This window comes from Tamandua tetradactyla, chromosome 7, assembly GCF_023851605.1.
Source record: "Tamandua tetradactyla isolate mTamTet1 chromosome 7, mTamTet1.pri, whole genome shotgun sequence".
Classification (NCBI taxonomy): domain Eukaryota; kingdom Metazoa; phylum Chordata; class Mammalia; order Pilosa; family Myrmecophagidae; genus Tamandua; species Tamandua tetradactyla.
The window spans coordinates 165,522,821-165,547,961 of record NC_135333.1 but is presented as its reverse complement, the minus strand read 5'-3'; the positions used below and the strand labels follow the sequence as shown (position 1 = coordinate 165,547,961).

The 25,141-nt window shown below is 36.4% G+C and overlaps 1 protein-coding gene and 1 long non-coding RNA gene across 7 annotated transcripts in view; one reads left to right on the top strand and one right to left on the bottom strand.

Annotated features, from left to right (window-relative positions):
• Positions 1–21,881, bottom strand: part of METAP2 (methionyl aminopeptidase 2) — a 31,847-nt gene extending 9,966 nt beyond the window's left edge. Inside the window, exons 1-8 of the mRNA XM_077111680.1 lie at positions 21,630–21,881; positions 19,711–19,815; positions 15,859–15,924; positions 13,508–13,610; positions 7,193–7,354; positions 5,569–5,750; positions 4,656–4,750; positions 4,297–4,393 (exon numbers count right to left, since the gene is read on the bottom strand). Coding sequence (XP_076967795.1) covers positions 4,297–4,393; positions 4,656–4,750; positions 5,569–5,750; positions 7,193–7,354; positions 13,508–13,610; positions 15,859–15,924; positions 19,711–19,815; positions 21,630–21,780 — 961 coding nt within the window. The 5' untranslated portion in view covers positions 21,781–21,881. The remainder of the gene's footprint in view (positions 1–4,296; positions 4,394–4,655; positions 4,751–5,568; positions 5,751–7,192; positions 7,355–13,507; positions 13,611–15,858; positions 15,925–19,710; positions 19,816–21,629) is intronic.
• An 899-nt stretch (positions 21,882–22,780) lies between these two features.
• The window catches only part of LOC143642813 (uncharacterized), a 113,567-nt gene continuing 111,206 nt past the window's right edge, over positions 22,781–25,141 (top strand). Inside the window, exon 1 of one of the 6 annotated variants that reach the window (XR_013155886.1) lies at positions 22,781–23,764. This is a non-coding gene — a long non-coding RNA (uncharacterized LOC143642813). The remainder of the gene's footprint in view (positions 23,765–25,141) is intronic. The other 5 variants (XR_013155885.1, XR_013155882.1, XR_013155883.1 and 2 more) reach the window with 5 other exon arrangements.

Genomic DNA, 25,141 nt, shown 5'->3' with positions numbered 1-25,141 from the left:
TACCAACCAAAGCTGAAGGATTTCAACAAAAGTAAAAATGAAAGTAAAAATTCAAGACATTGGCATATGGTGGTGGTTGTTGAAATTTATAAGAATTTCAGCAAATTCTCATAAAAGAGAAATAATCTGTCTAGAGCTAGTCAGATTAACATTAAACAGACTGCTTGTGGACTACAATCCAAGTTGACTGAGAGTCACAAAATGTGGAACTTGGAATTCAACTGCTCCTGTACTTCAAAGTATTTTTTAAGTGGTGTAACCAAAGCCCAGCCAAGAAAAAATCAGCTGACCCCAAGTTTCTATCAAGCATCCTCGCTAAAGAGCTAGCATAGATGGCAAAGGCATAGTGTGCTGCCTTCTTGCTAACCGTATTATTTCAAATAGTCTCAAGAAATTCACGAATAATTTAAAGGCTGGAGGACAGGTAGAACAGAAGAACCAATAAGTAAAGGACAAGAGTGGTCATCAGGCTTAAAACTGATGTAAAGAAATAAACCCTGTCTATGGTTATTTGCAACCTGACTGATCAGCCTATTAAAGTGTGAAAAGGATCTTTACCAAAAAACAGCAGCCTGGTCTGCAAAAGCCTGTGTCTATTAAACCCCTAAGCATTATTTAACATCTGAACTGTACAAGCAGGAAGTAGGCTATGAAAGCTGTGCAGTACCCACGAAGGGCACCTTCTCCAGTGTCTACCAAAGGACAAAGCCAGGACTGCAAAGGCCAATGGAACAGGGACTTCCTTCACAAGAGGAGCAAACAGGGGCTGCCAGAGGGCTAAACAAGGAATTTTCTACCACTATTTCTGTTACTTAGGAGTTGAAAATTGTTACAGGCTAATGAAGCTGCTTTCTATTTTCTACTTTTGTGAAAGGGGCCTTTTATTGTGTTATCTTATTCTTTGTCTGCCATTATAAATGGGTATGTTAGGGGCACGTAACTTTTCTTTATAGTTTTCTGCACTATAAGAAACACATCAAGAATTCAAAAACAAGTCTATTTATCTCACAGAGATAGTGAACTGTGACAGATCCAGTAACTTAAAGACTACTGGACTATATACAATAATTTGAGACTGTCATGGGGAATATGTTCTTTGCACATCAAAGGTGCATATAAATGACTAGTAGTCAAAATGAACAATCTATGGGTAGGCCACAGTGGCTCAGCAGGCAAGGATGCTTGCCTGCCATGCCAGAGGACCTGGGTTCAATTCCCATTGCCTGCCCATGTAAAAAAAAAAAAAAAGAACAATCTATGCTAGAGACTATTAGTTATTTATCTCCATACCTATCCTTCCTTTCCTCTTCAGTAAAAAAGTCTGATTTTTATCTAGACTCCCTGGCATCTAAAATTTTTAAAAAATTAAAAACTATACATCTTAGCTTTTTGCAGCTTGATACGATTAAAGGACTAAGTTCTGGACAATGAGGTGAGCAGAGTAGTTGAATGAGACTTCCAAGAGGCTATTTTAGGGCCCGTTATGTTCCTTCTGCCTTTTTTCCTTTAGGTATCCAAGGCACCAACAGACACCCTGGCCTGTGAGGTGATCGTGGAAATGGAAGCTATGCACCAGGACAATTCAGCAAAAGCAAAAGGAGTCTGGACTTGATGGGACTACAGAGGTACTGAGCAACCCTGAACTTTCTATCTTCCTCTGATTTTCCCTAATAGAGAGGATACAGCCTGGGGAATGAGACTGCAGAAACTGGACTGGATTTTAAAATGTCCTTCAAAAGAAAAAAAACAGTTATTAAGTTACCCAGATCACAACATCTGGCACCTGCTGAGGGTAATGGAGGATACTGCAGGGGTTCCTAAGACCTTGGAAAGTGGGCTTTCCTTCTTCCTTTGTTTAACCTGGAGAGGAAGGTAGGAAGAAGAGTTCTAGGAATGAGGCTGTTGAGGACTGAGGCAAAGTGAATGCTGTAGAAACCTAATCTGGAAAAAACAAAACATAGTTCATTTGGCTCATTGAACTTGGGAGTTAAAAGCCTATGTTCTAATCCCACAAATTTCTCAAAATAACCTGGATTTATTCTTTTGAGCTTAATTTCCTCCAGGATTGCAATACTGCATCTGGGAAACTCATGTTACTAAATCCGAGGTGTTAACAGAAGCAGCAAATCCTAAAACTAGTTCTAAGCTTTTTAAAGAATTGGACTAAACATTTTATAAAGAAAAGCAAACTGGATACAAGATACACTACTTTCTTGCCTTTAAAAAAGGTCTGTTCCTCTTATGGCTTCAGCTAGAACACATGGAAAAAGTGGGTTTGTCTTATAAGTAGATTCAAGCCCCCTGCTTTTCAATAAATTAAAACATTTGCACATGACAATAACTAGAAACAAATACAGAATATTCAAATCACAGGAGGCAATATAGTGCTGTGATTTTCATTCTACTCCACTGGGGAAAGGCTGAGTTTTAGGAAAAGGGAGGAATTAGGGGCTATAGCAAAGTAAACAGGATGAATATTGAATAAAGGGATTCTTCTTCCTTAACGAACACAGAATTGATGAGAGGTGGAGTTTTCTTCTTGCAACATGGTAAAAAGTTTAGGGATTTCAGGCCTGTTTGGCTACTTTCCTTGTAAGTAGGTAATGTCCTAAGAGAGAATGGAAAAGGATTTGACAGAGGAATCTGAATAAGCACTAAAGTTTGAGCACTCAGCTAAAAAAGTTTAAAGTAAATTTACTGCAACACCAATTCCAAAATTGGGGACAGGGGACAAATATTTATTGAATATCTAATCAATTCTAAGCACTGTTATATAATTCACATTTATCAAAACAAACTGTGATATCATTAGCCCTATTAGAGTCAAAGAACCTTGGGTTCTTAGAGGTGATTGGGTTTAGCTAATTTCACCACATCAATTAACTTACATTACTAAACTTATTCATCATCCAAAACAGAAACTCTTTACCCATTATGCAATTACTTCCCAATGACCCCTTCCCTTAGCCCCTGTGACCTCTAACTTACATTCTGTCTCAATGAATTGGCTTATTCTAGATATCTCATAGAGATGGAATCATACAATACATGCCTGCCCTGGCTTATTTCATTGTCAAGGTTCATTCATGTTGTAGCATGTATCAGAACTTCGTCTAAGGATGAATAATACTCTATTGTGTGTATGTACCACATTTTGTTTATTCATTCATCTGTTGATGGACATAAAGGTTCCAGTTTCTCCACATCCTCACCAGCAATTATTTTCTGTTTTTCAAATAACAGCCATTCAACAGGTGCATGTGGTTTTGATTTATATTTCCCTAATGGCTAAAGATGTCGAATATCTTTTCATATGTTTATTTTCCATTTGTATATATTATTAAAGAAATGAGTAAGTGTTCAAGACCATCACCCATTTTTTGATTGGGTTACCTGTCTTTTATTGAGTGGAAGTTTTTAATATATTTTGGATATTAAATTCTTATCAGATATAATATGATCAACCATACAGTACTGACATAAAGACAGACCAATGAAAGAGAATTAAGAATTCAGGAATGAACCCACATATCTATTTGAACGGACTTTGATAAGGGTGCCAAGTCTACTCAATGCAGAAAGAATAGTCTCTTCAACAAATGATGGTGGTAAAACTGGGTACCTACCTGCCAAAGAATGAAACTCTGTTTCTTCTTTTCATATAACTGTCTACCTCATACCATGTACAAAAATTAACCCAAAGTGGACAAAAGAACTAAATGTAAGAGCTAAAAACCCTAAAACACTTAGAAGAAAACATGAGGGAAAATCCTTGGGACCTTGTATATGGCAATGAATTCTTAGATATGACACCAAAAGCATGAGCAAGAAATGAAAACGTAGATAAACTGGGCTTCATCAAAGTTTAAAACTTTTATGCATCTAAGGACATTATCAAAAAAGTGAAATGACAACCTAAATAATGGGAGAAAATATTTGGAAATCATAAGCAACTCTGAGACTGCAACCTAGCAGTGGCTAGGAAAGACTAAAGGGACACAGGTGTTAACTGGCCTCCAAATTCTAAATGCAACTAGGAAAAAAAAGGGGGGAGGCTGGGGAGCCATCAATGCAAAAGGCCTCTGGTCTTGCTTTGCTAGTCACAGAAATCTTAGTTTGCACTTTGAACACCCTAGGATTAGATCTCAAAGTGTCTTGTTACCAGCTACCAGATCCCATTTTCTTTCTTTACATTTCTAAGATATAATAACCCAAAAGAAAGTACTCAACAGTAGTTTAGCAAATTAATTCTGCAGGGATAACATTCATTTCAAAATAAGATAATTTAAAATATACCTTGATATGTCTTCCCATCTATTTCAACTTCATAGGATTCCATAACCTCTTGGATGGCCTCACCAACATCACATAGACGAACATCAATTCCGGCACACTAAAAACAGGATTATATGTACTTTGTTATACAAAGAACAGAATTTAATTTCCCACCTAATATTTTAAAACCAAAGACAATAAGAAAAGCTGCTTTGCACATTACAATTTCCTGTATAAGTTAGTGTTACACTATATACAATTACCCTATTAAGACCCCAAGGGTGGGGAATCAAAGCTTACTTATCTTAACACAAAGAACATAAACAGACTATAAAGTACTCAAAATATGTTGAACAAAACGGTGCTTACAGTTCACATACCTTTATTCCAGTGTTAGTGGCATCTTTAACAGCTTTTAATAATGTATCATATTTGGGATTAAAAGTGACAGTGAAAGCACAGTCAATAATTCTACCTGAAAGAAAAAATTATTAAGTTACTTATCACATACTAATTCATCTACTCTATCAGCTTAACTCTATTAACCTTGGTAGTTAAAAGGAAAATAAAACAATGACTTCAATTGAGAGGAGTATCCCCAAGCACCCAACAATCACTCATAATCAAGAGGCAAGAGTATCAAGTATATAAATGTTTCAGAATGAAAAGAGCAATTCCAGGATCTATATTACTCCAAGGCCATACCAATTTAGTACTTGCCCAGGCAGTTATGCAAAAAAATTAGTCAAGAACAAATCAAAGCAAGAAAAGATTGCATAACTAAGGAAAGGCAGAGCAGGGCAGAAAAAATATACAGGACCTAAAGACCCTAAGCACTTATCCCAGTTTATTATAACCACAGTTAAGTACTTAATTGAAACTTGTTTTTCTTACCTATTAAGTAAGAATAACAAGGTGTTTACCAGGGTTTCGGAGAAAATTTAGAAAAGCTAAGTATATAAAAATTGGTGAACTTAAAAATTCTAAATAAAATTTTGTTGTTACTGTGTCAATAAATGATGTCTGAAATAATGACCTGCATCATTAAAAGATGTAGGAATATATTTTCATGCCTTGATATAAAAGGTAGTAGATCTCAATTACCCAGTGGTTTTCCCTTTACTCCAATTCTGTGAGACTGCTTTAAAGCTAACTGCTTCAACACAGCTCTACTTAGAAGCATGTAGGAGAGAACAAAACTGGGAGCTCAGTATATGTGGTCCCATTCAACAGGACAAGACTAGAGTTTTGGGCAGGGGAAGGGTGCAGTGGGAATTATTTCCAAGAACTCACCACTTATGTGCGTTCCAAAGTCTATCTTACAGATGTCATCATACTGTAATACTGTTGTATCACCAGCATTGGGAGTATAATGGGCTGCACAGTTATTGAGAGAACACCCAGTAGGGAATGCCAGGCCTGCATTTAAGCCATTCTCTTTTATCAGCTTGCGTGAACAATCTTCCAACTTCTCACTAAAAGAAAAAGGTTTCTTTTTACATTCTGATCCATATATCCATTAAAGCTCATCAAGTCCAGAAAATTTATTAAAGCCCCTAAATTGCATTCTGGAGTGATGTAAGTACTTTCTGGATGTGAATAAATTCTGATGTCATAAAAATAGTAGCTCATTTCTGAAAGACAAGGAATTTAATTACACTAGAAATGTGGAGAAAAAAATCTGCTTTAACTTAGTTTACTACAAAGTAATATTCTAGTTTTAAGACTAATTTAAATGCTGATTACATATTATTTATTACATATATACATATGTACATATTACATATATATATACATAAAAATGTTACATATTTTATAACATTTTTTATTGTATAACATATATACAAAAAGCAAAACATTTCAAAATATATTTTGATAAGTAATCATAGGTACTCTAAGACACTGGAGACTAAAAGAAATATCAATATAATGATTCGGCAGTCATACTCATTTGTTAAATTCTATTTTCTCTGTTATAACTCCTCCTTCTCCTTTGATCCTTCTCCCAATCTTTAGGGTTATTTGGGTTATGCTCATTCTAATATTTTCATGTTGGAAAGAGGTATCCACAATACGGGATAGGGGGATAGAACAAGTTCATGCTCTGGGAGAGGCTGGCCCCTCTAGGTTCCAGGACTTATCTGGCCTAGGAAACATCTGGGGGTTGAAGGTTTCTGGAAAGTATCTTAGTGCATGAAACTTTTGTAGAATCTCAGATAGAGCCCTAGGTGTTCTTTAGGGTTAAGAGGAATGGAGTTGGTTTGGGGTTGGCAAACCATGATAAATAGCAATATCTAGCTAAAGCTTGCCTAAGAGTAGCCTCCACCATAGCCTCACAACTCTATTTGAACTCTCTTAGCCACTGATACCTTATTTGGTTACATTTCCTCTCCCCTTTTTGGTCAGGAAGGCATCGCTGATTCCACGATACCAGGGCCAGGCTCACCTGCTGCATATTTTGATAACCATCTGAATCAGAGATTTAAGTTGCCTTTACAGCTAATAATTTCCCAAAGGGAATAACTGAAGAAACAATTGCTTTAATTTTTTGTTTTTGTATTATATGTGTTTTGGGTCTAGGAACATTCTCCAAGTTATCACAAAATTTTAATTTCTTAATCTGAATTGTTAGTTTTAGATAGCAAAACAGGTTTCCAGAGAGAAAATGAGCTTTGGTCTCATGTGTATATGTGCATATGTACATAAATGTATGAATACATAAAACAGAGGCTGAGGTTCAAGCATATATCCCTCTTATAGCTTCCTCTCATAGCAACTATGCTATGAGAAAAATTTAGCATAGATTTTTAGAACTGTTAATTTTAGCAAAGCCATAATGAAACCCAAATATTATAATTGGAGAGTTAAATACAAAAAAAAGTTTTATCATGTTCTTACAAAAATGTGTTCATTTTACCAGATTTCTATCATTGTCATCCCAGGCTTGATCCAGCTCATAACGTATTTTCTAACTTGTCGATGTGCTTCTGCAGCTTCTCGAAAATCATTCCAAATCTCCTCACTAGCTTGATCTAATGCTTTCTTTTCTTCACTGGTAGTTCTCCAAGCAGCTGTTTGCCTTTGGAATAGGCATAACACACAGTATTAGTTATTTAGTAAATAGAACAAGCACAAAAAGCTGAGGGAGATAAAAAGAGACTAAGTAATTGAAGACATTTTAGATAAAAATAAATTACATTTTCAGTTTATTAAATGTCAGCAAAGTTTCCGAAATACAAGTAGTCATACACTTGCACTCAACCCAAACCAAGTTATACCTTTTGTGAGCTCTTAAGAAAAAATAAAAATCAAGTGAGATTTCATTCACAGTCAGAGGGACCAACACTCTTCCTACATAAAATGAGAAGGAGAGAACCTGAAGAGTCCTAAAAACCCAGCGGTCTGAATTTGCCAACAGGGCAAGTACTAACCTGACCTGAAAATCTGTCTATACCTTCCTCAAAACAGATATTATGTGCTTTTGTGATTTTTTTTCTAATTGTAAATGTATACATCCACTGTCACAAATGTTTACAGAAGAAAATAAAAGAATAGAGGAAGATATTTAATGACACCACAAGGAAACAACTGAAGGAAAATTCCTTCATGTGATACTTTCTACAACTGGCCTTGTTTCTTCAAAATGTCAATGCAAGGGAGGTAAAGAAAAGTTGGGGATTCTAACCATACGCAATCTGTTGAATTTTGAAAGATCCTGGTTTTGTGGGAAAGGTAAAAAGACAAAACCAAAAACCAACTAAAATGATGTTCTGGTGACAATTAGAAAAAAATACTGGGGATTATTGTTAATTTACTTAAATATGATAATTTAGAAATTGCCCTTATTCTTGGGAGATGCTTGAAGTTTTTAGAAGTAAAGAGTCAAGATGCCTGAGATTTTATTCTTAAATGGCCCAGAAAAGCCAAAACTAAATAAAAAATAAAACCAAGAACAACGCATATACAAAAACAAAGCAATTAAGGCAAAATGCTATTCTTTCAACCTGCCTGAAAATTTTCATATAAAAAGGTGAAAACAATATGTGAATATTTAAGCACTGCTTATAATAGTAAATAACTAGAAATAATATGTCCAAGAAAAGCTCAAGAAAATAAATTATGGTATACACAGAAGGTAAATTATTTACCCACTAGAAATACTGTTGGGTTTCTTTACTGACACGGAACAAATTTAAAGGCTGTTTTCCTGTTATGATTCCATCTTTAAAAGCATTTCTAATTATTCATAATACTTTATAATATTAGAAGAGGCTTTAGAAGAAAAGACACCTAAATAGTAATAAGGGTTTTTATTTGTTGGCAGAATTAGGGAGATTTTAATTTCCACCTTTTTACTTCTCTGTATTTTCTAACTATTCTATAATAAATATGTGTTGCTGTAAAATTAACAAATGTCCCAACCTCCCCACATCCCACAAATTGCCTGCTAAATTTAGAACAGGTATTAAGACTTCAAAAAAATTCTTCAGGGGGTGCACAGATAGTCAGTGGCAGAATTCTCACTGCCATGCAGATCTGGGTTCGATTTCTGGAAAAAAAAATTCATTTTACTTTCCTGAGATCCATAAAAAGAGAAAAATCAGATCTGAACAACATACCAAAATGGTCCCCAGAGAATTTATTCTAATGGTAAAAAACTGGAAACGAATGTATTACATTAAATCCAAGGTGATAATAATTGGGAGTATATAGGAAGTCTGTATTTTCTGCATGCTTCTTCTATAAACCAAGTTCTCTAATAAAAAAAAGAGAATAAAAAAAAATTGGAAACTACATGAATGTAGCTCATTCATTCTATGTAGTCATAGAATGACCAGTTCTATTAAAAACTTGAGACCAGTTTTTAATGACATAGAAAATGCACCCAGAATGTTAGTTATGCTATTTAAAAAACAACCACCACCATCATAGTAAACATCGAGTTAGAAAAGGAACATCAATGAACGCTACATGAGAGGGAATAATAAAACAAATGTGACAAAACGTTAAAAGTGAATCTGGGTTAGATATATATGGGAGCTCTTTGTACTATTCTCACAACTTTTCCGTAAGTATAAAATTATTTCAAAATAAAAAGTTAAAAAAAAAGAATGAACTCAATTTGGGTAGTAATTACACAGGTAAGTTCTTTGTGATAATTCACACTTTTCAATAAAATATTATTTTTAAAAAATGAAGGCAAGATTATGAAACTATAGTTAATATTTCCTTTAGGCTTTATAAGAATACTGATTCAGAGCTATTTGCAAATAGTGAGAACTGATAAAATGAATGTCAAAAATTACTGAGATTCACTAAAAAGCAAAAAAAACCACACTCATACTTTTTTTGTATTTCTCTAAGACAGCATGTGTTTAACATTCAAGGAGAAAATTTACCCTGAGGGATGAGTACATAATATAAATACCTTCCTCCATTATTTCAAAACAGAGTTTATTCTATCTGTATAATGTTTAATTTTTTTTTGTTAAAAACTCATTTATTTAATGACTCAATGAATATGATATTTTAAATACACAATTTGACATTCCTAAGTATCTAATGGATAGCTCTTTAAATACAATTTATAGGTGATTAAATGTGCCGAGATGAGAAAGAACATTAGATATTTTGGAATAATTAAAAAGACACCTCAGCAACATCTGCCTAAACACCCTGATAACTGTAAGTTATTCCATATATGTTTAATTTGCAACAGAAACATAGTAATGAAAGGAAGGTAACTTGAGATTTTCAAAATCTCAATTTTTGTGCATGTGGTGACATACATATAACAGAAAATTTGCCATCATTAAGCACACAATTCAGTAGCATTAAATACTTTCACAATATTGTACTACCTTCAACATGATCCATCACCAAACTTGTTTATCATGCAAAACAGAAAACCATTATACAGTAACTCCCCATTCTACCTCCCATGCTGGTTACCTCTAATCTACTTTTTGTCTATATGAACGGGCTTATTCTATTTCATAAAGGGGAATCAAATGATATTTGTTCTTTGTGTCTGGCTTATTTCACTTAGAATGTTTTCAAGGTTCATCCATGTCGTAGCATGTATCAGAACTTCATTCTTTTTATGGCTGAATAATATTTCCTTATGTGTATGCACCACATTCTGTTTATCTACTCATCTGTTGATGGACACTTAAGTTTATACCTTTTGACTCCTGTGAACAATGCCACTACGAACACAGTTGTACAACTATCTGATCCCTGCTCTCAATTCTTTTGAGTATGTACCTAGAGTGGAATTTTCAAGTCATACGGTAATTCTATGTTTAACTTTTTGAGGAACCAACAAACTTTCCCACAGTGGCCATATTTTACATTACCACCAACAATGCATGAGGCTTCCAATTTCTCCATATCCTTGCCATTTAATAACAGCCAATCTAGTGGGTATGATCAGCATTTTTTTCATGTATCAAGCATCACTTTAGTGTGCCACAGTATTCACATTGTTAAAAATATTAATGACCTGTTAACAAATTTGGAAAATCAATTTATTTCCTCCACTTTAGCAATACGCATCTAGAAATAAAAATATATCATTCACATCAGTAACAAAAAACATAAAACACTCGAGAACAGATTTAAATTTAACAAGAAAGGAACAAGACTTATTTGAGAAAAAGAAAAAAACTGCATCAATGGAAAAATATACCATGACACTGGATAATAAGACAATGTGATAAAACAATTTTCAAAAACTAATACATAAATATAATATAATTACAATAAAAATTCCAATAGGGGCATTTCTTTGTATGTGTGTGTATAAAAGACTGTGTGACTGAAACAGCAAAGGAAAGTATCAAAAAGAACTGTATGGTTTTGGCATGAAACCCAAGAATGACTTGTCTTACCAAATTATCAAAATAAATTATAAAGTCTAAATACAGCATTAGCATAGAAATAGCCAGATGGCTCAGCAGAGGAGAATAAACAACTCAGAAACTGATTCCATATATGTGAGAATATAATATATGACAAAAGCAGTTATTCAATTTAGGATGGATTATTTAATATACAATTCTAGCAAACTGGCTAGCCATGTGAAAGACAATAAATTAGCAAAAAAAAATTCCAGATCAATTAAAGATGGCAATGTAATTCCATTTGGAAATCCAGAAGTACAAAACATGGGCATATGATCTATTTAAAAATTTAAAACTCCTAGGTAAGCAAACAATACCATAAACAAAGCCAACAACAAAAGATGATCAAAATCATTACTAGTCTGGGAAATATAAACTAAAGATTTAATACATTCTTTGATTCAGCAATGCTATTCCTGGAAAACTATCACATAAAAATAGAAGTATCATTAGATAAGGACATATACACATACACACACACACACACAATCCCACCACACACATCCTTAGAGAGAGAGAGAGATTTATTATAAAATAGTTTATAGTGACAAAAATATTGGACACAAAGTAAACACCTGTCAGTTGGAGAATGGTGGAATAAAGTATGGCACATTCATACCACAGAATATTATGAAACCATTCAAAAGAATTTTAGAGCTATTCTGATTGACTTGGAAGGACTTCTAAAAAGTAGCACTAAACGAGAAAAGCAAGGTAGAGAAAATTGTGCCTATGATTCTATTTTTGTAAAACTATAACCCACACATCCCTCTTACATAAACAGACTTATATACACACACACACACACATACAAGCATAGAAAAATATGGAAGGCTACCTGCTAGGTGGTTAACATGGGTCTGGAAGGAGGGGAAGGAAGAGGGAACAAACGAAAATAAATTTAAAAGTTATATTTAAAAATAAATGACATCATATGTACTATGGGAATTTATGTATTGATATACAATTATATGTATCTGTGCTATTATAAAAATAAATGCTTTAAGATAGGGATAATGATTGATAAATTCAATTCAAAGAAAAGAAATCCATGTCATAAAACTCCAGAACCTTACAGACTTATGCCCTAAGAGTAATCACAATTGGGATTGAAAAGGGCGTAAAAACGACATTATATTCTTTTCTATGTTCAAAGGACAGAGGCTGAAGAAATAATGCTACAGTAGAAGCTTTCTTAACCAACTATTATAATGCTGGATTAACCAATGCTCTTGATTCCCTCTGTAAAATACACTGACCAATGTCCATAGTATTCTAACTATTAATGACTGAGAGGCTACTATTTTGAATAACAACAATAATAGCAGCCAACACTTACTTAATGCTTACTATGTGTCTGCCAATCTTTTAAGTGCTCTGTATATATTATCCTTCACAACAATCCTACGAAGAGTCCATTTAATGGTCAAGGAATGAAAGTACAGGCAAGATAAGTTACTTGCCCAAATCCAAAGTTAAGAAGGGCTGGGCTTTAAACACAGTTTGGTCACAGCTTCCGTGCTCTTAACTACCCTGTGTACTGACGGACTCCATGAACTTCTATTCACTAGTTGAAAGGTGCCTTTCAGAACACTTCCAAGAATCAGTAAATTTGTTCCCAGACCTATTTAAGCCATCTAAATAGGTAGGTGTAACAGCTGTTACAATTGTGTCATCTTAAAACAAAATCGATTGCTTTGAAGTCTCAATAAAAGCAAGTCAACAAAAAATACTTCTAAGTGTACATAAAAGCTACAAATGGTTTTGGGAAAAAAGTGTAATGATGTAGGCAACAGCCTTCAGATTACTCAGTTTTGTTCCTCTTCATAGAACCCCAAAATGAAATCATAGACAGTGCATTATGAATACAGTTTATGGAAAAAAAGAGTGAACAACCAATGTAAATTCATGCTCAAATATCAAGAGTGGTAAAAAAATAAAGCAAATTTGTGTATTTTAAGTAAACCTTTTAACTATAGATTTTCTTTTCTTTTTTCACATGGGCAGGCACCGGGAATCAAACCTGGCATGGTTCGATTCTCACCGGGAATCGGTCTCCGGCATGGCAGGCAAGAACTCTGCTGCTGAGCCACCGTGGCCTGCCCTTATTTTTATTTATGATCCCCACTTTAGCACACTTTTTTGATTAATCAACCTACTACTGGTCCCCATCATTTTGGATAAGAGGGCTTCTACTGTATTTTCTTTGCAACAAACTAACAAGCTCTTAAGATACTGCAGTGCACACCTGACAAAAATCAATTCTGCTTTATTGCTGAACTATAACTTCCAAAAAGTCAAATTTGAAGTTATTTTATGATCCTTACCCATCTTGTGTGGGTGGGTACTCGCACTCTTGTCCTTTGGGAAAAACACCATTAGGATACAGGTCACATATTGGAACTGAGGGAGGGTCTGTTTGAACTTTTGCTGTGAGATACAAATAAAGAATTAACTTTTGTAGCAGTTATCATTACAGTTTTCTCAGTCTCTAATGGTTGTTATATGTCCTTGTCTTAAGGACTTCCATGTTATCTTCTTATAGTTACAAGCACATGGCTACCTCCTCTCTGATTACTGCTGCTTAGAAACAGAAATGCTCAACTTCTCCGAACTCCGTATGTATTCAAAAGTACATGCCTTCGTAGAAAGCACAAACATATAAGTTTTCTTCTTCATTCACCACATTCAAGATGGAAAACCACATAAAGGATGGTTCTCACAAATAAAAACAAATAAAATAAATAACAAATAAAATAAAATAAAAACAAAGAAGAAACAAGTCCTACAGCAAAAAAGTAAAATTTAAACTAATTAGGTATTAATAAAATAAGTTAAAAAAGTACAATTTCAAAGGTAAAGTTAAAGGCATACATATACCACACTAAAAGGTAAATTTCAGTTACCTGAAAAAAGCTACTACTTGGCAAACATAAGATAATTCCCAAACCACATTCCAAAAGACAGTGTTCCCAAGATGCTTTAAAAAAAATTTTTTTCTTCTAAAAATTTTTAAGTACGTAAGAACTAGTAATATGGTTCTTATAAGACCTGACTTAGAAAGGAACGCTATAAGGAATGCCAGAAAGTTGCATGACAGTTAATTGAGTTATGTAGCAGTTATCGTTAACTAAAATTTTTAATTTTCACTTTACAGATGAGGAAAATAAGTAAACTGTACATGATTACATTATTTGGCTTATACCAGAAGTGATTTAAGGTAGCCTACAAGCCTCCACAAGACATTCAGAGTAAATTAGAAAGCAAAAATCAAAACAATGAAAGAACAAAAATTAGAAACTGAAACAAGGCCAGCATAGAACCCCAGATTTGGCTCTAACCGTTTCAGCAGATAACATAAAAAGAAAAGACAGGTTATTTGCACAGTTCTTGGTGTTCCTGAGATAAAAACAGTTCACCTAGTCAGAAGCATAACTACTCTTGTACTAAGATCCGACAAGAATGTCTCTTGACAGTGCTCAGAAAGAATCATAATGAACAATAAATTCAACATCTTCAGGGGAAGGCCCAATAAAGGTTGGTGGCATCATGCTAAAACATCCATCAGCAAAAGAATTCTATTAAGGGCAAATACAAACTGCTGCTTAACACTCCTCCCTCTGGCCTGCTTTGTAATGTATTTGAAGAAATTTTTTCTCTCTTAAGCCATTCTCAGGTAATAACATTCATTGTCACACGTCTAAGGAGTTTTGAATGGAACAAATATGACATCATAATCCTTGGTGGAAACATGGAATGCAAGTAACCTGTGCTCACCAAATATAGATTCATGTGCCTTCGCAGTCTAGGGAATATTGACTTCCTCTGCTGAGAGTTAAAGGATCTAGCATGGATGGATGTCTGAACAGAAAGACAATTACCTCAATTCCATCTGGACAAACTAGGAAATAATGGCTGAAAGAGCCAAGAGCTTCCTTAAAAAATTACAAGTTCTTCTCTCAAAACAAAGATAAAAATGGAGGTAAAGCCCCTAAATTATGATTCATAAAATTGTAGCCTGAAAGATTTTAAAGGAAGGTATAATCAGATGCTCAATAATCCCCAATAGTCAGAAAGACATCTGAGATTAGAATATGTTCTGATCCTCAATACAGCCTTTATGCCTCAATACTATCCAGTTTTCCCTTACTCTTCCCAATGTATTTTCAGTCCTCTGATGGTGTTTAGCTCTGCCATTTATAGAAACAAAATAGGAATGGGATATTTTTGCAAATCTGAAACAGTACAATATAAAAATTATTAATAGCATCTCACCATATGCACAAATTTTAACTAACAGGACTCCAAAATGTTCATCAACAATCTCTTATTTCAAAGCCGGTTGGTGAACTGTAAACTGTTCATTCTATTACCACTTGGTGGCACCATTTTAGCTATACTTTGACAGAATTAGCGTTTTAAATTATGTGAGTTTTAGGGAACTCATCCCTAACTTGCATCACAATGATACCAAACCATATTAACATCCCTTAGCTGAATTGAATGACAGTTGAAGAAAATACCAACATAATTGTTAAACCAAAGTATTTGCTAGTTATTAACTTTTCTATTAAGCCTAGATTTATTTTCCTGACCTATTCTAAATCTTAAGCAACTTCAGACATGCCAGTAAGAACCACTGCTAACTTATGAAGAGTGAGTGACTCAAGACACTAACGTCCTTTCTTCTTCTTCTTCTTCTTCTTCTTCTTTCCAGCTGCTCCTTCTCCATCACCATCTCCATCTAAGAAAAGACAATGTCAGGCATATAGTCATTTAAACCTCAGAAATATAAAAGTGTGTGCACACACGCAACAAAACTTTAATAGAAAAAGCAAAGCTGACCCAATACTCATGGAAAAGAATTTTATATATTGCTATCTGTAATGTCAGAATTTGATTTATATAATCAAAAGTACTAGCAAATCATGCTCTGACATACTCTAATAAAAGAACTGCTGGATAATTTAGTTTTCAGAATACAAAATATATTAAATGACTTCTCTTTGAAAAAGCTAGGAAAAATAACTAGTGTTTATATCAATAATAATGGCTCTGCAACTTCACCTAAGATATCAGTTAAAGTTTACATATGCTTTGCAGTTAAACACGTGTATTTCATATCCTCTTCTGATCCTCAAAGCTACCCTATGAGGTATGTTTAAATGACTTATATGTTAAAGGACTTGCCAAAAATAATTCCAAATAATAATGGTAGACTGGGCCAAGAATATGTCACTTGATTGCTAATCCAGTGTTCCTGATTTTGTATGGAGGGAGACTGAGGTCTCATATTCTTTAAATGTCTTTCCACACACGTTAACAGAAAAAAAAGAATTTTCCTTTTTACAAACTGTTTGCAAAAATTGGTATGGGCATATACTTTTCCTGGGTTGATAGTTCTGATTCACAAAACAAAGTGTTTCAACAAAGGAGTTTAGTGGGTTGAACAGTGTCCCCAAGGAATTCATGTCCATCCAGAGCATGCGATCCTATTTGGAAATAGGGTCTTCCAAGATGTAAGGATCTTAAGCTGATTTACCCGGATTTATGGTAAATCCTAAATCCAATGATTGGTGTTCTATCAAAAAAGGAGCACAGAGACACACATAAAAAGGAAGAAGGCCATATGACGAGGAGTTTCAGATTAGAATTACATGCCACAAACCTAGCAAAGCCAGGAGTCACTGGAAGCTGAAAAAGGCAAGAAAGGATTCGCCCCTAGAGGCTTTGGAGAGTGGATGGCCCTGATGATACCTTGATTTCAAACTTTTTGGCCTACAGATTAGAAAAAAAAATTAACTCTGGTTGTTTTAAGTCACCCAGTTTGTGGCATTTCTTATGGCAGCTTGTGGGAATTTGAAGCTGTATATACCCCAGGAAAACATGTTCTTAAATCTAATCCATTCCTGTGAGCATAAACCCTTTGCAAGGAGGATCTTTTTATGAGGCTACTTCAGTTAAGGTGTGACCCACCTCACTCAGGATGGGTCTTAATCCTCTTACTGGAGTCCTTTATAAGGGGATGAATGAATACGGAGAGAAGAGAAAAGCCATGATGAAAGAGGTTGAAAGCTACAAAAGCTGGAAGAGCAGGGAGAGACCAGCAAATGCTGCCATGTGGCAGACAAGCCAAGGATCACCAGCAGTCAGTCTTCAGGAAGAAAGGATCACCTTGATTTGGACATACTCACAACCTCCAACTCTTAGCTAATAAATGCCCACTGCTTAAAGCCAACCCATTCCATAGTATTTTGCTTTAAGTAGCCTAAGAAATGAAAATACAGCCTTTAAGACACTAATACAGGGGAGTAAGAACTATTTTGGAAAATAGTTGGCAAAAGAAAAGGGTACCCAAAGTACCTATGAATCTACTGCATTTTTTGTTCGCTTTTTAAAAATTTTTATTGGAGTAATAATACAACAAAAAGTTTGTCATTTTAATCATTTTTAAGTGTATAATTCAGTGGCAGTAATCACTTGTACAATATTGTACTACCATCAAAACCATTCATTACCAAAACTTTTCCATCACCCCAAACACACTGTACCCATTAAGCAATACATACCCCCCACCCCCTGGTAACCTCTAAAAAACTTTCTATCTCTATGAATTTGCCTAGTGTAGAATATTTCATATAAGTGGAATCATATAATATTTGTTCTTTTTGTGCCTGGCTTATTTCACTTTCAAGGTTCAACCATGTTGCGGCATGTATCAGAACTTCATCCCTTTCATGGCTGGATAATATTCCATTTTGTTTATCCATTTATCTGTCAATGGACACTTAAGTTGCTTATACCTCTTAGTTGCTGTGAATAATACTGCTCTTAACACTGGCATACAAGTATATGTTTGAATGCCAGCTCTCAATTCTTTTCTGTATATATCTAGGACTGGAATTGCCAGGTTGAACGGTAATTCTAGATTTAACTTTTTGAGATGCCACTACATTGCTTTCCACAGCAGCAGTACCATTTTACAGTCCCACCAGCAACTCAAGAGTGTGTCTTTCTTTGCATCCTCACCAAAATTTATTTTCAGATTTTTTGGATAAAAACTGTGAGCTTTTTTTTTTTTTTTTTTTTTTTTTTTTTTTTTTTTTAAAGGAAAGACAGAGAGAAGGAAGGAAGGATAGAAGGAAGGAAGGAAGGAAGAAAGGGAAACATTTTTAAACATTTTCTTGTTTTATTGTATTCTGTTTCTCCGTTTTTGTTACATGGGCTGGGGCCGGGAATCGAACCGAGGTCCTCCGGCATAGCAGGCAAGCACTTTGCCCGCTGAGCCACCGCGGCCCGCCCAAAACTGTGAGCTTTTAATAATAATTTTCTATGAAGCCCATGCCTATACCCTTGAACTCTGAGAAAAAGTTAAAAATACTATTAAGGCCAAGATTAAATAAAATAGTCACTTAGAACAGTTTAAATAAATATATGGAAAAAAAAACAGTTTCTGAATTCCTATAAATATTTCTTAATACACTTCAGTAATAATTTCTGAAACACCCTAATCTACCCATAAAGCACAATGCTATAAAATAATTTATATGACTAGAATGTTGTCCCTGACGATTAAAAGTTGTTGATCTAGTAGGATGCTTACCACACAGTATTCTTTTAAATGTTTTATCTGGTGGCAGTAATTTAGTGGCTAGCACCAATAATTTTAGAGAGTGAAACCCACACCCACAAAATAATGTCAAGTGACTGTTTACATTTTCTGCTTTGAAAACTCCCCTTTTACTCTCAGATTGATAAATTATTGATTAGTCTGGGTTCACCTTACACAAAGGCTTAGGCTTTATCTATCCTTTTGCATTTCCAATTTAATCAAGCCTCACACAGTAGGCCTGAGTATCATGGAACAAAACACATTATTCAAATGAATTTTAAAGATAAACAGGAGCCATGTCACACAAATTTGTAATAGTTGTAGCTGCTATCTTAAAAGAATCCGTATAGCCCTAAATACCATAAGAAACAAGGATCAAGGAATTTATGGCATTTAGAAGTATTCCAACATGCTCCTTCGAGAATGCGGAGGTAGCTTCAGTATAGAAGGTAAAAAAAAAATGGTCTTGAGATCAGGAATTAGGTTTGAAACTCTGGCTCTATTCTACACATACTAGCTCTGTCAATAGTGGGCAAACTATATAAGCACCATTTCCCACCTATAGAAAGAGAATTCATGTGGAAGTATTCAAGGATAGTTCCTAGTACATACTAGCTATTCAATACATGTTACTTAAACAGCCCTCAACTTTATCTTATAAGCATTCACCCACTACTTGGCCTTCTACCAAGTACATTTTTAAAAGTTGAGGTCTGCATTATCTGAGCAGGCATTCAACATATCCAACTGTGGAAGGGTTGCTTTTATAACTACCTTTTTCTTTTTTCTGAGGCATTAATTGAGACTTCAGCAAGCGAAATGTCAGAGAACAGGTTATAAGGACAAATATTTCATCTAAAGAATGTCACATTTTCTAGCTTTTCTAACCACAAAGATCAATTTGGTCATTTCCCTTACCTTCATCATCATCATCTCTTTCTTTCTCTTCCAATGCCTGTCCTTCCAATTGTCTTGCGACCTCATCAAGTGAGGCTCCTGACTCTTTGTCAGTTTCCTGTTGCCCTGTTGATCAAACAAAATAGCATAAATTAAATCTAATACTTTCCCAATAGCAACTGTTCTAAGCCGATCCAGGGGAACACATAAGAAAAGTCCTTTCCAATAAACGCTCAGAAAAAACAAAAACATTATTGTGATCCTAACAGAATTTGTTTAATGACAGAAAAGTCTTCCATACCTAAGTAGGTACATCTGTTAATTCATTCAACAAAATCACCATTACATGCTTTCTGTGCTAACAGCTATAAGATAAACAAAAGTATGCGAGTTGGTCCCATCTTGAGGTAGTTTAACTTTTTAAAGTGTTTCAACAATTAGACTGCAACAAACAGCAGTTTAATTTCCAGACAGGTACTTAAGACAGGCAATAAATTCTGAAGGCTTTAATAAGAAGATTCAAGCAGGTATCTAGGGCTCTGGAACATCATGAAATTGTCAAGAGGTGCTGAATACTATTGAAAAAAACAGGAAAAGATATTCCAGTATTAAAAATCAAAATTCTTGAATATGTAACCACAGTACCAGGCCCCTGCTCTGGAACTGAGTATAATCTAGCTATAAAAGCAATATGTGTGTAGAAAGAGTAATACCAGGTAGCACATAAGGAAGTGAAATTCTGGCAATTGTAGAAGAATCATATTGAGAGCTGTTCAAAATATTTTAGGGTCAGACTGCTGAACACTTTAAAGGATAAACTGAATAGTCTGAAAGCCAGAAACAGCCAAAAGAATGTCCTAGGACTGAGTATTGCTTTGGAAGTGTTCCAGCAACACTACAACTCCTCTTTCTCTGCTTCCACCCACCATAATCCAATTCAAAGTATAGAGGAGGCTAATCATCTAATTAAAATTTCAGGAAGATCAGATTATTCCTCTCCAGCTTCTCTCAACTCCAGTGTTCATCACTTCTGGCCTCTCCATTTTTCTCATTCTTTCTCTGGCTGATTTTAATTAGAAACAGGTAAAAGTATTTTTTTCAAAAATGAAGGACCTTGTACAACAAAAAAAATTGATCTATCAAAATAAAATATTTTTAAAGTTCCTAGCTCATAATATGATTCAACTGCAAACACTCAGCTGTGTTCTTCTTTTCTTACCAGAGGATTTGGAAGTTACACGCCTGAGAAGTCCCCTTCTGAGCCACAGAAAATACTATCTGGACTGCTCCATAAGCCTGCAAGTGGTATCAGAATTCAGGCCTAAAGTCCTAAGGTCTGACGATGACACTGGGTTGAGGCAAGTGAAAATTCGCACACCACCACAAATTCTACTATTCAGTGATATCAGCGCAAGAATACAAACACATACATATACACCCACCCACGAACCCAGGGGTGGCGGAGGAAAGTGTGTGATCAAAGCACTAAGACTTGCCGTCCCCACCCCACCCTCGACAAAAATACACCCCAGGTTTCTCCAGCAAAGAGGCCATTAGGGGCCAGTCCCCAATTTTCGAGGAGGTTGCTAAAGCGTGCGCAAGGTGGTAGGGCTGGGGTCCAGGGCACGTTTTCAGGTCCACTCGGGGTCTGTGTGGGAGCTGAGCTCTTTGTTAATACAGGGGCTCAGGCCCAGCGACCCCAAAGTCACCAACGGGAAGTGAGGCACTCTTTTCTCCCCTATTCCACAGACCCTCTTGTTCCAAGGGAGAAGCCGCCTCTCCCGAGACTAGGAATCTGGAGCCTGGCCTTGCCACCCACTCACGCCTGGGAATCAGTCCAGCCCCAGGTTCCAGGTTCCTGGTCCCTGTCGCCCCCGCTGAGTCTGAGCCTCTCGGCCATCCCCAGTGGAGACTGGGAAAACATAAAAAATTCCCTTAACCTGCGGCAGCCCCTTTACTCTTCTTCTTCTTCCGTCTTTTTTTCTTGGCTGCCTCCTCAGCCGCAGAGGCAGCTCCTTCCTCCCTGTCGTCCGGATCCAGGTCGCCATTCAGGTGGCTCCCGGAGGCCGATGCCCCCTCCACGCCCGCCATGTTGCCCGCGAGAGCTCGAGGGAGTGAGAGCGGCAAGGGCCCGCGCCTTCTTCACCCACCTACACCAGCGACTCGTAGGCTGCTCTCTATGGTGGGGCGCAGGGAATGCTGGGACGGTGGAGGACCCGCCAGCCGGTCGGTGCCTATCTACCCTCGTGGCAGGCGTGGCAGCCGCCGTACCTGGCCGCAGTTGGGTGAACCCGAGTGTACACCCTCTTCGCCCCCTGCCTTGAGCATTCCCGGGGCGAAATCTGTCCACGTAGGTTCAGGTCGAAAGGAGATTTTTCGCTCCAGAGTGAACTGGAAATAAACGTGCCCATCCTGTGGAGAGACTTGGTCCCAGCTGGAGCCGAAAAGTTTTGTGCTGGAGGTTTTCTAAAGCGCACATGAAGAGAAGAGGAGATGTGTTCGCTAGTACACACTCCGTTTCTGTTTTTGTTTTATGACTCAAAAGGACTGCGATGATAGTCACAATCACAGCACACGGTGAGGCCGTCCAGGCTCTTAAAATAATTTTGGAAGCTGGAATTCTACGTTAGTTGCATGTGCTCTATCGCCCCCCCCCCCCCATGCCGCCCTCCCCCCCCCCCCCCCAAAGTCCTCTCATTTTCCAGTTGATGACAGGAGTTGACAGGAGTTGCCGGTTGAGAGTTTCAGGTTCGCGCAGCTATTTTCCTCCCAGTCTCCCTAGTCTCTCCACGTTATCATAACCCTTCTAACCACCAACCGCCCCCTTCCCCTTCCAACCCCCGTTCCCACACTCACCCAGCCTCTCCCATTAAGGTGAAAGCTCACACTTCAATTTCTCCTTTTCCTGTCATCCTTTCTTTGGACTTAGGAAGCATCACTAGAATGTCATTGAATTTTGCCCTTTCCTTCACTCCCAGTCCTTTATGAAAGAGCCTCCTGTTCAAGCCGCAGTTTGAGGTTTAGTCCGTGGCCTAAGTGGATTGTAATTCTTTTTTTTCAGTTTCTCCTGAATACAGCTTTTTATCCACCTAAAGAGTGTAGGTGTTTTCATTAATTTTAAACTAGAGACCAAACTTCATTGGAACGAAAATGATTTTAAGGCCTCTCGCCAGCGATTGTGCAGTAAACAAGCTCTGACCCAACTGCATAAGAACACATTATCTGTTCAGGCAAAGCCTCTCTAAACCCTAATGAAAAGTATTTCCCATTCCCTTCCATATCTTTATTTCTCTTTCTAAATATATCTCTGCTTAGAGATATATTTAGATGTGCTAGCAACATAAAACACAATATCGAGAAAATGAAAGTAGCTACCATTTATCAAAAATCCTTAAAAATGCCAACCATAGTCTGACCCTTGCCTAGCTCTCTAATCTCTTCACTCTCTCTGACTCCAGCTCTCAATGTTCCTTTTAACCTCAGAATATTTCACACTCACTTTTCCTTCTGGCTTGGGTGCTGTTTGCCTGGCTAATACATGCATCCATTCATCCATCCATCTGTCCATCCATCCATTCAGTGTCTAGTACATGCCTGGATCTGGCAATAGATTACAAAACAAAAACAGATATGCCCTTGTCATCATGGAGGCTATTAGAAAAAACAGACAACCAATTAATGATGCTAATAAAGGTCAATTTACAACCGGTAGTTTGAGAGCATATGAGCACTAGACAGGTGGTCCCAATAAGACTTCTTGACCAAGTGGCAATTAGTCTTAAATCTGAAGGATAAGTTGACAAAGGATGAAGGAGAAAGTTGGGGAAAGCATTCTAGGAAATGAAAACAGTTTGGAGAAATTCATTATATTTAAGAGAGGAGACATGGATGCTAGTGATAGAGTGCTTGTTTAGCTGTAACTTGTATCTCTAGGCAAATCATATCTTTTTTGAGCCTCAGTTTCCTTATCTATAAAACAGGAAGGAGTGATATATTTAAGAAACAAGGATCAGAATGGCTGGAATGCGAAGAGGTGGAAGGAGGAGTCTGCATGTCTTGAGATGATGCTGGAAAGGTAAGTACAGGCCTTGGAGGAAGGAGAATGGAAAGAGGAGTCCTTTCAAGGCCTTTTAGACCATATTTTTAAGACTTTGTCCTTTATTCTAAGTTCATTGCAAACCCCTGAAGTTTTTCTTTTTTTGTTTTTGCATGGGCAGGCACTGGGAAGCGAACCCAGGTGTTCAGCATGGCAGGTGAGAACTCTGCCTGCTGAGCCACTGTGGCCAGCAACCCCCTGAAGTACTTTAATGGTTGAGGAGACAGTTAACATGGCTTTTGAAAAGATCACCATGGGCTGCAGTGTGGAGAATAGATTTGAAGGTGGCCAGAGTAAAAGCAGGGAGACCAATTTATAGACTATTACAACCATCTAGGCAAGAGATGAAAAGTGGCTTGAACCAAAACAATGAATAGATTTAAAGAGATATTTAGGAGATAAAATGGGCATACTCAGTGATGAATTGTAAAATGGGGTTAAAGGAAACATCAAGAAGGCCTCTTAAGTTTGTGCCTGGGAATGTGGATGAATGGTAATATAAATCACAAACAGAAAACACTTTCTGATTTGGAGGGGACGATCTTGAGTTTGTTGTGAGACAACTGTGTCTGAGGTAGCTTGGGGTATGTAAGTGGAGATGTCAGGTATGCAGATGGCTGTAATGTTAGGAACTGGAGCTTAGAAGAAAAGTCAGGTCTGGAGATAAATATTTGTGTCATCAACTTACAAATGGAAATTGGACCTTTGACAAAGATGAAATCGCCTAGCAAGAGGATCTTGATGAGGTCTATATGTGTGCTGTCTAATTTGGTAGCTACTAACCACATGTGGCTATTGAACACTTAAAATGTGGCTAGTCCAAATTGAGATGTGCTGTAAGTACAAAATACACACCAATTTACAAACGCTTAGTATAAAAAAAAGATGTAAAATATCTCATTAATAATTTTACATTGATTACATGTTGAAAGAAAAATGTTCTTATATTGGGTTAAGTTAAAATGTTATATAATTAATTGTATTTACTTTTTTTAACTATTTTAAATGTGACTATTAGAAAATTTAAAATAGATGTGTAACTCACATTATATTTCTATTGGACAGTATAAATCTAGAGTAAGATGAAAAGAGGATCTGGGACTAAGCCTTGGGGAACTTTGACATTTAATAGATGGGTTTGGGGAGGATGAACCTGCAAGGGGGACTGAAGAGGCAGCCAGAGAGAGAAAAAAAATCAGGAGGCATTTATTAGAGAATCCAAGGAAAGACTGTCTCAAGAAGGAGGGAATAATCAGCTGTGTTGAGTGTTGCTGAAAGGTCAGGTAAGACGGCTGTAAATGTCAAATGTACATAGTAACACTGGTGACCTTAGCCATTGGTGATTTTAGCAAGAAC